This window comes from Halyomorpha halys, unplaced genomic scaffold, assembly GCF_000696795.3.
Source record: "Halyomorpha halys isolate HHAL.00 unplaced genomic scaffold, Hhal_1.1 Scaffold178.1, whole genome shotgun sequence".
NCBI classification, from domain to species: domain Eukaryota; kingdom Metazoa; phylum Arthropoda; class Insecta; order Hemiptera; family Pentatomidae; genus Halyomorpha; species Halyomorpha halys.
The window spans coordinates 1,325,355-1,340,591 of record NW_027105168.1 but is presented as its reverse complement, the minus strand read 5'-3'; the positions used below and the strand labels follow the sequence as shown (position 1 = coordinate 1,340,591).

The 15,237-nt window shown below is 27.0% G+C and overlaps 1 protein-coding gene across 10 annotated transcripts in view; it reads right to left on the bottom strand.

Annotated features, from left to right (window-relative positions):
• Positions 1-1,031: 1,031 nt before the first annotated feature.
• The window catches only part of LOC106679133 (small conductance calcium-activated potassium channel), a gene marked incomplete at its 3' end in the record, with an annotated part of 993,499 nt that continues 979,293 nt past the window's right edge, over positions 1,032-15,237 (bottom strand). For 7 of the 10 annotated variants that reach the window (XM_067049025.1, XM_067049035.1, XM_067049043.1 and 4 more), the window contains 4 exon segments: positions 1,032-1,101; positions 1,521-1,648; positions 1,777-1,887; positions 7,805-7,940. In XM_067049025.1, coding sequence (XP_066905126.1) covers positions 1,032-1,101; positions 1,521-1,648; positions 1,777-1,887; positions 7,805-7,940 — 445 coding nt within the window. 10 annotated transcript variants of the gene reach the window in all.

Here is a 15,237-nt window from a genome sequence, read left to right as displayed (position 1 = left end):
AATTTTAGCAGAATACAAGGGCAAAACTTTATTCTCAGGTGGGTTTAAGAAATCCTAGCAATAGCTGCAACAAGAATCCTTTGCTGTTAAATATGGAAACCATTTAACAGAATCCTACATAACATAGGTCACTATAATTTTAGTAAGCATCTGTATGATTTAACCCTTCCATCGGGCACAACTGGCCTCAAAGGCATATCTTAAGCTTTTATTATTTCCTTCTAGGAGGGGTAAAAGTCTGTTTCTTCTAATAGGTTCTTATCTTTGTCAGATGTTCGGAGCCAATCTATTTAGTTCATTTGCAAGCTTCGTGGAAAGCTGTTAGTATTATTTGGATCTCTTAGTTTGCCATATGAGCTTTCCCATAGGAATCAAGAATGTGTTTCTAGAGATCACAAAAAACCAATGATTATCATATTCTAGAGATACAGCAAAATAAAATCTTGACACTGAAGGCAAATTTTACCATGCGCCAAGACATCAAGCTGTGGCTACTGATTAAATTCTTTCCAATGCTGAATGAAAGTGTTATCAACTCGCAAGTGATTTATCTGGACTGTATTGACAGTAAAGTTGTAGAACCACATCTGTGAAGATCTTTCCTGAAAGTATTGACACTTCAACTGGTATTTGGGGAAATAAATTACAGAAATATGAAGACAGTTGGAATCCCCATCAATCCCAAAATGTAGTTTAAAAAAATACTGACCCATCATTGATGTTCAAGAAGAAAATTCAACCTCACAAAAAACAACAATAATTAACATAAAATTTAAAATAAAAAAAATAAAAATAAAATAGATAAAATAAAAACATCATCATATAAAATCAGAAGATGACTAATTTCTAATAAAATAAAATGAAAAACAATTTTCAATTTTTCCAGAAATACTCTTGTAAATGTTAAATAGTAAAGCCCAACTTTAGTTATGTAACTTAACTTGCATAAAATTCAGATCATGCGATTCATTACAAATTTGAATGAAGTTTTTTTTATCATAAATAAATATAAAAAATGAAAGAAAAATTACCTTAGCCATATCTGTGATCGTATTGGCATTATCCATTAGTTTTCGCTGATCCATTTTCACTTTTCTTAAACTGAACACATAATTTTTGTAAGTAAAAAGTAAAATCTACAAAATATCTATTTTTCATAATCATTTAAGAGGCAGACAACCATCATAGATTTGAAAAATAATAATATTCATTTTATTAATGAAAACCTCTTATAAATCTAAAATTGATTTATCAACAAGATGAGAACTAAATATAAACTAATTAGAGCCTAATAATTTCTTACTCTCCTCATGGTGGCAACAGATATATGTTCAAAAAATGATAAGGCGCACATGAGAAAAGACTAAGATTATCCAGATAAAAAAAAATTGGGCTACACGTAGATTGGAGATGTAAAATATGACTTTTATTTTAAGTAGTCAACTGCACTTAAAGAATTTATAATGTTTAGGAATCTGAAAAAAAAAAAATATTGACATTAATTATATAAATACACTTACGCATATATAGCCAAGAGGAACTTTCGTTGATGTGTTCGAACTCGACCAGCATTTACTCTTTTCACTAGACGTGTATGTTTATAAATTAGCCAAGTCTCACGTAGCACATTTGCAGCAGCATTCTTTAACTGAAAGACACATTATGTTATATAAATTAATTAAATCAACAAATCTCAAGATAGAATAACAAATATTATAATAAAATTGGTAATAGATTTTTTTAACAGAAAAAATACTAAGACAAATATATTTATACCCTTTTGGTTAGCTGAGTATCCATCATAAAGTTATGTACATGTTTTTCTGCTCTTGTTAGTTCCATTTTCCTCGATACTACTGCAACCAAGAGTGCTGTACAACCAGCTCCCTTCAAAAATATATAATGTAAGTATAATATAAGATATAAAATATATAATGTAAGATTGAAAACAATGATTTCAAAGTGAAATTACTTTTGTTAATGTTATTAAAAAGTAAAAAATAAATTGCTGATCTGTACTGAACGCCAGTTATCATACTTTTAATAGCGATACAATATTTGTAAAACATAATGCTAAAAATAATTATAAATATTATTCTATAAAGGATATGAATATGATAAGTTATAAATGTAAAAAAAAAAATTATATAAAAGAGAACTTAATAAATAGAAATAGCTTTTGAAATGTGATATCACAAGATATTTCTTGACTTCTGGTCCTAGGATATCTTATAGTCTCTTGCCATTGGCTCAGTTTACCTTCTGATATATGCTGTATTATTTTTTGTTACTCTTCTGTTGTGTTTACAGTTCATTTTTTAGAACAATTTAAAAATGGCGCTGTTATGGATGAAGTTATTTATAGTAGACATCACAAAATAAGACAGGTGGGCATTTTTGCCACACTTAGATCCAACATAGCAATGGCCACACTTGCATCTTGAGCCATTAAATCGACAATCGGCAAAGTTTTCCCATTCAGCTCAGTGCTAAAGATGGAATATCAAACTACATACTAAATATCTATTGAAAATCTGCATTACATTTTTTCTTTTTTATTTTTCTTTGTACCTCCATGACGAAATAGGTTATTGAATACAAACATGTATGTATGTATACCTCGTAGTTTGTAATTCCTTGGATCGCCTTGTGGCATTTTAAGGTGATGTGCAGGGTCCAATGAAGGTGGTGTTGTGGTGGCTTACGCCTGACAATATTTCCAATATCAATATCTTATACCAATCAATATTTAACAAATAATGATTTCATTTTGAACAGGCTAATTTTCATAATTTTATGATATTAAATCATTTACCATATAAAAAGAATTCTGTCTAACTTTTTAAAATGTTTTTTCTTTTATAATTATGTTAAAATTCTAATATTATTCCATTATTAACAAACGTTTATTAGTAACACGTTATCTCTCTCTATCACTTATTAATTATCCAAAAACAAAATGAATTTACTTTTAGTTTCCTATGTGAAGTTAATATATTAACTGTTTCCACTCTCTGTCCTCTTAGTTACAGATCCAAGAATGCATCTTCTGATAAAACCAAATAAAGAAGACAAAGAGTTAAGACTGATTATAACCAATATAAAAGGTCCGACTGATTGTCCAAATTTTTGAATTAGATGTTATAAATTTTAAAGAAGTCGAGATATTTAATCAGATACATTAAATAGTCTAATATTGGAAGATAAATAGGAATATAGTATTGAAAGTTTTGATTTTAAAGTTATTTACAAACATAGCAATAGATGAAGTACTTAAAATCATTGATGTAAAATTTTTACATGGAAGTTACATATCAAGTGGAAGGAATGAAATTTTGTACAATTAATATTTATTTCAAGATGACTGATAGCTTTCTCCCCATTTCCTGACCATTCTCTTGCTGGTAATTATAATAATCATAATTATCATAATCATTCATATTTAGTGGATGATAATGTAATAGTATTAAGGTAGATTTTCAATAGATTAAATAATAAAAAGATAATTAGATAATATATTAACACATTTTCAGATGTAGCAACTTGAAAATGACAACCATTAAAGGACCAAAATGTTGTAGAAAATGGAACATAAAAGTAGAAATCTAAAAGGGTAGTAATTATTGATATTCCTGAACTAAATATTTTGAGAAGTAAAATAGTCCTATTTGAGCAAACTTTTAGAATAATAATTAGGAAACATTATGTATGCTATTTTCATTAAGAGTATTATAATAAACAATAATATTATTGTTATTATTATTACACAATATTTTGGGAATCTTATTAATTCATATAACTGTATAACTTATTAATTCATTTCAGGAAAGTTTACGTCTCAATTCAACTCTTTTTAAATAGTTCTATTTTTCTTACAGCTGGACTATTATTATTAATTAGTTCAAGGCAAATTTATTTTATTTTATGAACTGTGAAACAATAGATAAAGAATTCCTAAACTTTCATCAGTGAATTGTGAGATAGGTTGCGGAGCGAAAGTTGGCAACAATGCCATTTCTCAGACCCATCTTATTTCCTGAAGGCTAATTCAGAACGCTTCTTAAAGAATCAGGCAGTTCCTGAGCTTGAAAGAAACTATGTTTTAATCAGGATCTGTAAGTCAAGACTCAGGATTGCCAAAATCCACTGGTGCCTCTGGTAGAAGAAAATGTGTTTTTCTCAGAACCAGAAGAATCTTTGTTTCAAGGGATGCAGTTCCTGGTTATTGCCTTATGCTTCATATGGTGTACTATTTAAGAAAATGTGTCATCTATTTACCAGATCACGAAGGCTGGTAATTAATCTGGTGAAGTCATTGTTGTATTAACCTTCTTACCAGCCAACCTCAGGAGCTCACCAGAGCATTTTGCAGAAAGGAACTTTTGAAGAGAATTTGAATTCTCATTTCCAACAATCCAGGTATTAAAAAAGGTACCAAAATGGCAATGATAGAAAACATAAATAAATAAAAGGATCCTACGAAATATTAAATTCTATTTTAACATACTTGATAAACTAGAGCCCACTAAAATTAAATGGATTCAGCAATACAAGTCAAATGATTAAATAATAAGCCATCATCTTACCAAACATTAAAAATTTGAAATTTTAAGCTAATTATACAATCAAGAAAAATAATATTGTGTATTTAGGTGAGAAAATGAGATCTTCAATTAAATGTATTGAATAATTAAGATTTCTATAAAAAAGAAAAAAGAAAGTCAAGTATTGAGATGAAAACAAAATTTTTGACAACAAATTAAATTATAAATTTGAAAAATGCATCTTTGACTAATTTTCTGTAAAGCATATTTTTCCGGCTTTTTTTATTTTTTATTTTTATGTAATTGCATACATACCATACATTTATAAATATAATTAATGTGTTTAATATTGTATATGCAGTGATTGGTGGCCTAAAAAATAAATATAAGATTAATATGGAGTTAGGAAATTAGCAATAATGCAGGAAAGTAGAAATAAAAGAATTAAATAACACCATTAAAACACTTATAAAAATAACAGCAGTAAATTATATATATAGTTATATATTCAATATAATATGAGTCATAATTAGAGTATTACTAGTAAAATATTAATATATTTAGTAATTTTACACTCAAAAATTATTACCTGACTAATGAAAAAATTAAAATAATATAAACACCTGTACCTTTAGTATTATGCAGTATCTTGTGTACAATTTTTGATGAAGAAGTAGTACATCTTAACCAACAGTAAATTAATCAATTGGCTACATATTGAGAATATCGAAAGTAACAATAAATGGACAGGGGTAACAATAAATGGATGAATCTTCATGATTACGGAGGAGCTACTACAAGAGTGATAATAAAATGAAAGTACAAACAAAGGTTGAAATAGGCTTCTTGTTAACAAGGAAATCACCCAATTCTTAGGAAAACATTTTTGTTGGCAATATACTGTAGCAACACCTCTATACTATACCAACTTAGAGCCCTACCTACTCTGCACTGGAAGCAAATGTCTTCACATAGCATCTATCGAAGGCGTTTAATAACCCAGAGAATCGACTAAGTATAATTCTCCTCCTGAGAAAACAGTGAGTAATAATATTCAAAGTGGATCAGTGCATTCTAGTGCTAGATGTATATGTGTTCTCTGGATATCTTCTCTATCCAACACCTTTTATTCCTTTTGTTAGGACCTACAACTAGTTCCTGTAGGAATCGACTTACAACCCCCCTTCCTGACTGTAGGCTAGACCTCTGCAGAGTGAAGTTTTCTTCCTGCATTGACCTATGGCTAGTTCCCATAGGACTTGTCACCCCTTTATGACAGCTAGACTCGTTCCCTAGGTAGTGAAGTTCCCATCCTTCGAGGGTTTACTGCTAATTCCTGTACGACTTATCCTGTCAATTCATCTTCTGGCCAGAGCTACCTAATCTGCACTAACAGGCTTTGTCGAGGCCTTCTAGTATAGAGTACCTCATATCTAAAATTGGAGTCAGAACCATCTAATTTAACATAACTTCCTCGAAAATGCCATAACAATACCACAGTTGAACGGCAGAATAAATTATAATAAAAAGAAGGAGTTCTCAAAAAATGAGACATGTTTCCTTTCTGCTTTCTTTTATAGAGAGATCAAATGGATGAAATACTCAGCTGAATACCTGTCTATGTTCTGTAAGTCTAAGAGTCTCCACAGAACAGATGTTAAAAATACAATAAAAAATAGAAGTTTCACTGCATTAATTTCAACTTATAACAAAAGAAAAATATATAGTTAATATACATACCTGTGAAAAATGGAATGTAGATTTGTTGTAATAACGGAAAAAGTAATTAAAATGAAACATTTGGAATCCATACTCTATGCTTTAATACTTCTCCAATTCATTTCAACAATAGTACTTAAAATTAGATTTAGAGTATTTTAAGTTAAAAAAAAAATTGATTTCCTTATCCTTTTTTGTGGAAGTAACAGCCTAAAATTTACTTTTATAAGCCAGAACATTAGGTGTTTTGGTGTTAGATTATGCACTACAAGGACTGTAGTCTCAAATGTATAAAAACTTGACAAAAACAATAAAAATAAACATTGATATTACATAAATCATAATTAAATTAAAGATTACTGTAAAATTTGAATTAAACATACTCTAATAACCAAGTATAGCACTAATAGGGTTGAGTTAGTTATAATTTGCCAGCAAAAAAAAAAAATAATAAAATAAATAAAAAAACAAATCAGTAAGTAAAAATAATAAAACTAATTTTTATTATGAAACATCACAATCACATGTTACCTAATGCTATATCCTGAATGATGTTTAGCAATACAAAATTGATTTAGCATTCACAATTTATTTACTTTTCCTTGTTAATAGTGAAACCATAAAATAGCTAATTTGTATGGCTATGTAGTAATTCGTATTTATTGTACTCATGCACATTCATAAAATAGAAATGAAAATAAATACCTTTATAATAATGATACCAAATTAACTCCTCTTAAATCATTGTAGATATTATTAGTAATGTCATAAACGCTGTTTTAAAGAGAAGTATGGTTGACGCTTTGTAATCTCGGTAATTGAGAATATTTATTGGTTATAGCATATTCATATACTGTTGAATTATTCCAAAATATCAAGTATTCACAAGTTACAGAACCATTAATGTTTTATGTAGATAGGGAGAGATTTCAGCCATCTCTTATGTGCCAATAAAATTATCTGATAATTGTACAAACCTATGTTCACTAATAATATTATAAGCTTAGAACTGAAAAGTAAAGAATATATTATTAATATGGATAAAAATATATCATAGTTCGACTAAGCAACAATAATATTTCAGATGAAAGTCACTTGTAGGATAACGATACTTATCCCCTCCATGAAAATGATACTCTAAAAATATAATACTGACTAATTAAACAATTAAAATATAAAATACTAATATCTTAAAACTAAAACATTATTTTTTTTATGACAATAAATTATTGATAAAATAGATGGTGAGGTTTAGGTGAAAAGTAGGGCTTGATTATCCTTACTTGGTCTTGTGTTTGTGTTGGAAGAAATATCCTAAATAATGCCTTTTTGGAATTCTCAAAAATATACATCACAAATGTAAATTGTTTATAAGAACTTTTGCATTCACTATCAGTAGACAAAGATGGATAAGAAATATGATATGTAGGTTTATTATTTCTAGAAAAATATGCTTTACAAAAAATACAATTGAATTGTATTTTTAACAATACAATGCGTTATATACAATGTTGTACTTAGCAGGCCTTGATAGAGCTTACCATGATGCCAGTGCTAACAGCGATTCCCCTCCCGCAGTAAGTGTTAGGGACGATATCCCCAAACCCAACGCTGAGGAAGGTAATTGCAATAAGCCACATCGAGTTGAGGAGGTTGGCGTGGTCTTCGTCGTGAAACCTATAGTCAATAAAATGAGTTCACGCATACCCCCTCCAGCCTTCATGTGTAATAACCTTGCCTTATTAATCTTAACATAACAATAACTTCTCTCATAGCATTAAAATTAAAATATTTCTTATTTTTTGTGAATACATACATGCTTGCATTGTTGATTAGAACATAATTTTAAATTTTTTTAACACTTAATTTCCTTCAAGCTATTGTGAATATAAATCACATAACAGGCAGAATACCATTTTGAGTTTTAATAGAAGAAAAAAAATTATTACTTAGCATAAAAAAATGATCTCAAACTTGGACAGCATTGAATGTTCCAGATCTAATTTTCAGTTATCTCAGGCCTCATGAAAATCTGCTTGATATGTCAAAGTCAGAAAAATTAGAATAATTTATGCTTCAGCATTTTACATCTTTCCAAATATAAGCAAAGAAACATATAATGGAATTTTATCTTTATTAACATGATTTGGCTTTTATAAAATAGGTATAAATCGTAGCCAAGGTAATATTTATATTAATATATCATTAGTTATCATTGTAGAGCAAGGTATTTTTAAATGATTTATTATTCTATCCATACATAATTTCCTTAGATTAATCATTTATAAAAAATGATTAACTACTATGTAACAAAAATACTGTTAAATATATTTATTCTTGGTAAAATAATATGCCATGATATTGGACTTTGTTTATTATTTAAGGGATTAGGGTTAGTTTTGGATTAAACCTAACCTAACTGTCAGTCTCAGATTAAATGCTGGTTTCATGCTAAGGTTTGCTTAAATTTATAACCTGAATAATATTAACCTATGCCTGGTTTGTTCTGATACTGAAAAAGAACCAGTAATAATTTATTTTTAGATTACAATACAGTCCCAGATTAAGATTAGGTTAAATCCAATACTATATTCACCCTCGACTCAGTAACATTGCTTGCATATCATATATTTTAAAGTAAAACTATATATTGCTTGAAATAATCATTATAGTATGGATATTGAAAAGTAATATCGAAAATCAATAAATTTTTCGTAAATATTTACTCTTCCGCCTATCTTCTTTTTTATCCAACTTCAAGGCATTGGAAAATGGTTGAATAATCTCAAATTTTTCATCATTTACAGTTTCATTTTTGTTCAGATTTTTTTAAATTCATATTTTCATAACTTTTACTTTGATTATTTTTCAGTCCTGAATCAATTTTTCACCAATACTGACTGCCTGCTTCAATATAAAGTAATTACATTATGTGATATAGACTGTAACAGAGGACACAAAGGAATTAAATTATCATTCCTTTGTCAAAGTTTTTTCTTCTTCAAAAATCTTACCCATGTAAGTTTATTACTATTTCTAGCTTGGTGACACTGCCAGTTCCTTTCTTTAGTATCTCCTAGCAATTGCAATGTTTTGATTCACAATCAATAGCCTTAGAGCCATATTATACAATGTAACTTATGGTGTATTCGTACATGTACTTCTTTCCTTTGAAACCAAAAACACCATTTTATACATGTTTATCAAACATCTTATTGTTTCATCTTTTTCTAATAGATGATCTATTAGTATTATGAACATTTTTTTTTCAAGGCAAAGATAAGTAGGATTGCAGATGTTAAAGAGAAATTCTCATTCCTTAGTCATTACTATTTCAACGGTTGGCAAAGAAGTAGGATTTTCTACTAAAACCGATGGTCGTAGTAAATATCCCCGTGGCCCCCAGGTGTAGGAGACTTGCAACAAGAAGAAAGCTTAGAAATTATAGTGTATCAGGTATTTTATTACAAAATTTGTGAAACTACTTGTTTTCTTTTTCAGTTTTGGATTATTTCAATTTTACTATATTGTTCTTTGATTTGAGATAAAAGAAAAACAATTTTTACAATAAAAACAAAATGTTTTTGTGGAGAAATAAAATCCATGTGTCATTAATTTACTGTTTACATAAAACTGGGAAAACAAAAAAGTTTTATGAATGAAATTTAGTAATTTTAATGGAAAAACCGCTGAATTAGCAACATTTTATTTCTTTAAATTACCCAGTTCTAAGAGAATCACCCATATTCCTGTTTTCATCATATTACAATGAGAGTATATATATAACTTTTTGTGTACTCTTTTAGCACTTTATCTACTTCTAATGGAAGTTTTTTATTTTATTTTTTTTTTTTTAAGGAATTTCAAAAGGGCAGTTTGAGGTTCCCAGAGGTATGGAGAATTAATATGGATTTATTCTATTCTTCAACAGTAATATTTCTTAAGTTAATTTTTGTATAAACTCTTTAGAACAAAAAAGACACCACTAAACCTCCTCGATTTTGTCACTTAACATTCTTATCTACTCATTGGCATTCCCCCTCACAGAAAATTGCATCTTTCAGCAAGTCATCTATAATCCTTTCAAACAATTTTTTATCCATAAATCCTCATCTAAAGCTTCCTTTGACAACTGAATAATATTTTTCACCACCTTAATTATCAATCTATTAGATCTATGAAGACTTTATTTATTTCAATAATTATTTATTACTAATTAGAACAATATTTAAGCTTGATCAAAAATTGACTAGTATCTGTTTATAAATGCAGCTATACAAATATACATCTATTTTGTGCAATCGTGTAAATTCTTGTTTTGATAAATATCAATATAATTTTTCTTACCAATGATGGATGATAATGATGAATACAACAAATAACACAGTTCCTTCAACCAAATTTTTAGAAATTTAAGTTTAAAGTTAGTTAAAAATTTTATATATTATCTTTTATTAACTAAATTAATTTACACAATACAATATGATAATAATTTTTAATAATTAATACACAAAATATAGTGATATGTACAAATTTTAACTATTAATACAAATATAAGAAATATTTTAATTATTTTAAAAATGCCTGTGACAAACAAAAGTTAAATAATTGTTATGAAAAAAATAATAAAAAAAGCAAGGTTTATGGGCGCCATATTTTTTTGTGCAATTTTTGAAGACCGTTCGCGGTTATAAATGACTGCAGTGACTCTTTTGAAAAAAAAAAAAAGAAGAAATATTTCAGTAGAATAATTTACCTACGCTTGTTTTCATCTCAATGTTTTCAGGATATAATTAAGTGGCTGAATATTTTGGACATAACTTACCATGATGCCACAAGTGAGGGTTATACCTCGGCCGCAGTATGTGTTGGGAACTATATCCCCATAGCCGACGCTAAGTAGTGTTATTGCTATGAGCCACATAGAGTTAAGATAGTTTGCATGATCTTCGTCGTGAAACCTGTCAAGAACACATTGCTTTACTCCCAAAATATAGAAAATAAACAAACACCCAACGTTCCTTATCAAAATTGTATTCAGTAGGAATATTCATTGTGAAGTGAATGAATTAGTCATGATAATGCAAATTAGTTGAATTAAAATATATAAGACTAAACATTGATTTTTATTGAAAAATAAAATTATTTTTGGGTTCAATTTTTTTTTTGCTCTAAACAATACAGTAAAACCTCGACTGATGTTGGATAATCATTAATTTAGTCAATAGTAGATATGTATTTAAATTAAAGAAAAAACAGGAATAGTAATGAATGCGTTATATTTCAACCGAAAGTTAAATATTCTGCTTTAAGCTTAAAACTTACTCAAAATTTTAATAAAAACAATATTTTAAGTTATAATAATTGAAAATGGTACAATCCTTTACTTATTCATAGAGAATATTATTTTTTACATGATTTTTCACTAGAAAAATGACTGCAGATTAAAAACTACACTGAAAGGTTATAACTCATCAGTAACAACAGGATCATGTTTCATAATGAAGTACAGAGCAATACTATTAGTTTTTCGGTTTTCTGGTACAAAACTTCTGACTTGTACAATGCTTATTCGTACTTTTGTACTCAATATTTGCTATAATATCACTAATAGTTATTCCTATTATGAAACAAAAAGTATTCATGTATTTATCAACTAAGAATATTAGGCTTCACTATGAAACAACCAAAATTTAAACTCCATAGAATATGGAAACAGTCAAGACCAAAACACACTTTATTTTATTAAAATTGTTAAAAAACTTATCAGTTCTGATAAAAAAATGCAAATGAAAATACCCTTCAGAAATAATCCAAAATCTTTCTCCACTTCTTTATTGGCTCGCTAGAGTACACCTATTGAGAGGTGTCAATGTTATAAAAAATAGCATAAAAAGCCCATTTTCTATCAGTTAAGATGTATAAATTTTATTTAATTTTTATTATTTTTTTTATTATTAAATATTAGTTTTATTAAGTTAAATATCTTAACTTAATATTACATAGGATTTGGAGAAGGGAGCACTTATGTTGGAAACTTCGCAATGCAAACTCCTTCCCTTACAGATCTCCTATTTATTTAAGAACAGGGTCAATCGAACTCAACAAGTTCGAGGTTTTACTGTATAATTAAAACAAAAACTTTTCAAAAATAAAATTTAATCATAAGACTTTTTTATTTTAATAACTTTTTTAAAGATTATTCTAATATTAAATTAAACAATATGGTAAAGGAAAACAATGAAATAAAAATTTGATCAAGGAAAGAGCTAGGAGGATGCAATTTTACTAAAAATACAATTATTATATTCAGACCACAACAATTAATAAAAGAGGCTAGGATTGAGGGAAAAAAATAAATAAAAATCATACACCAAATACTATGTATGCAAAGTTAAAATTTATTAGTCTACAACACAAATAATAATTAAAATGACGCATACAAATGCAATTTCAATAATAAAACGGAAGTTTTATAAAGTCTTACAAAAAAAAAGAATGCACTCTGGGTAAATTTAGATCTTGCTTTTGAAACTTAGATTTTCAATAAATTTAAATTACACAACCATGACAGAGATGAAGCGGTTAAATTCTAAACCTCCGACTGGCATGCGCACATTAAAAATGTTAAAACACCCAATAAATTTTCTATTACATAACATAAATGCTTTGAAGTAATGAATAATAATGAATCAAAAGTTTTATGTTACAAAATAAAAAAAAAATTTATACTTTAGAGTTTTGGCAAAGCCTAACTGCATACTATTTTAATTGCAATGCTGAGGATAAAGCAGTTCAAAATGTACTAGGATTCGCTTTACATTGAACCGAAATTTTAATTTTTTATAAATGAATATTTAAATATAGTACATGCAACAGAAAAATCATTTTCAAAATGATTTTGCTTTTCTGGTAATTTTTATTTTATTTAATTTTTATATTCTACGAAAAATCACTAAAAAAAAGAAAACTAAAAAACCTTTTTTTAACTCGAATTTTGGAACATTGCAAATCAGAAAGATGAAGAATGAAGAATGGTCTGAGATGATGAAACTTGTAAGAAAAAAAAACTTACATGCTGAACACGTTGAAGAAAAAAAAAATATAGTCTGTAAGTTTACAACATCAAAAATTGGAATGAAATTCAACTCAATTACTTACTACTGGCTAGGGGAGTATTCTGGAGTGCTTGCGTTTCAAAAGTATAAGTGGAAATAGGAGATATCTAGTAATAAAACATCAATTTATTGTTCTAAATAGTTCTTAGTATGTATACAAAGTTTAAGAAAAAAAAATTGAGGAGGATAATTCAAGTGTGAAGTCAGCAAAGAAAGAAAGTCAACATAAGGTTGCAGTTAGTTCAATAGTTTTAGCATTAAATAATTCTAATAATTTTTTACTTGAAAATTCTGAAATTCATCAGTCGATTATTATGATAATTATTATTGATATAAGGGTATTATACCCTCAGTTAAATATTAACATTACATAAAATATATTTCGAAAGATATTTATTTTATATAAAATTTTTTTTTTTCCTAAAAATCTATATGAAGAATACATCATTGTGAATCAATATCTAATAGATTTATTTGATTGTAAGTAGAAATGAATTTTAGTACAAAATAAAAATCTTTTTAATCCATTTAACCTCAAAATTAGGTTTTTGAGTTATAATGTTAGTGGAGCATTGAAAGTAAAATATATTTATATTACATTTTTTTACCTAACTTTACTAAATTCAATATATCTTAGAGTTGATAGTAAGTGTTATTTTTTGTCAACGTCACTTCAACACTTTTACCTCTAACCCAATAATGTCTACAAAGTAGTAATTTGTATTGATTTTTTTAAAAATTCATATACTATAATATCTGGAGAAGATAAACTTTAATTTTGACACCATGAATATATAAGAGAAAAAATATGATGGATTATCTTATGAGTACAATGAATTAGAATTTAGTGTACAATGAATTTAATTTTATATTTAATAATCATTATTTAACATAAAAGTTCAATCTCAAGGATTATATAATTTATTTTCTGTAAACTATTGAACTTGAAGGTACAAAATAATACCTAATTATTATAAAGTTTGTAAAAAAATAAACAAAACTGGAAAAAAAAGATATTTTTGAGAAAAAATTGTTTAAGTCCTTCATTATTGATATATTGTGATAAGTAGTTGACCCATATCAAAAATATAAATTTCAAAAGAATCCAAAATTAATAAACAAAAGATTAATAATAAAAACCATAGCTATAAGATTTTAAAAAAATAAAAAGTATTCTTATATCAGTGAAAAATTAAAACTTTTTTATAGATTATATTTGGTCAGTTCTTAACAAATGTTAATAAATTGAAGCCTTTCTTTTAAATATTTTAAATTAAAAAGGAACATTTAAAAATTATATTTATAGATCACTTTATACTTAATAGTTTTATCTAGACAATGAAAAATATATATATTTTTTTTAGTAAGAGTATTTCTCAATTAATGACAGATGTCAATGAGAGTTTTATCTCGACAATGTTTGTATTTATTTAAATAACCTATTCGAGAAAATAACAATTCTACATTGATGAAAACCATAAATCAACTTTTTCACAGTAACTTGAGCAGTATTTATAAACTGTTATATAAATAAACCTTAAAATTGTTGTGTTTTTTATTTTATTCCTTATTACATATAATTTTTAAAAAACGATGCTTTATTTTTCTTGTGGGGGGAAAAATGTAAAACATTAAGCTCAAATAATTTTTCATGAGCGGAATAAATATGAGACATTCTTAATAGTAGTTAGTACCTATGAAATATAGTAAAATTAAAGAATACGATTTTTTTTTTTTTTTCGATTCTTTGAAAGATTTATTAACAAATAAGATCAAAATCATGTTCAAATATGTAGAAGACAGTAAATTTTAAAATTTTTACAGAAAAATTTGTAATGATACTTTCTCAAGATATT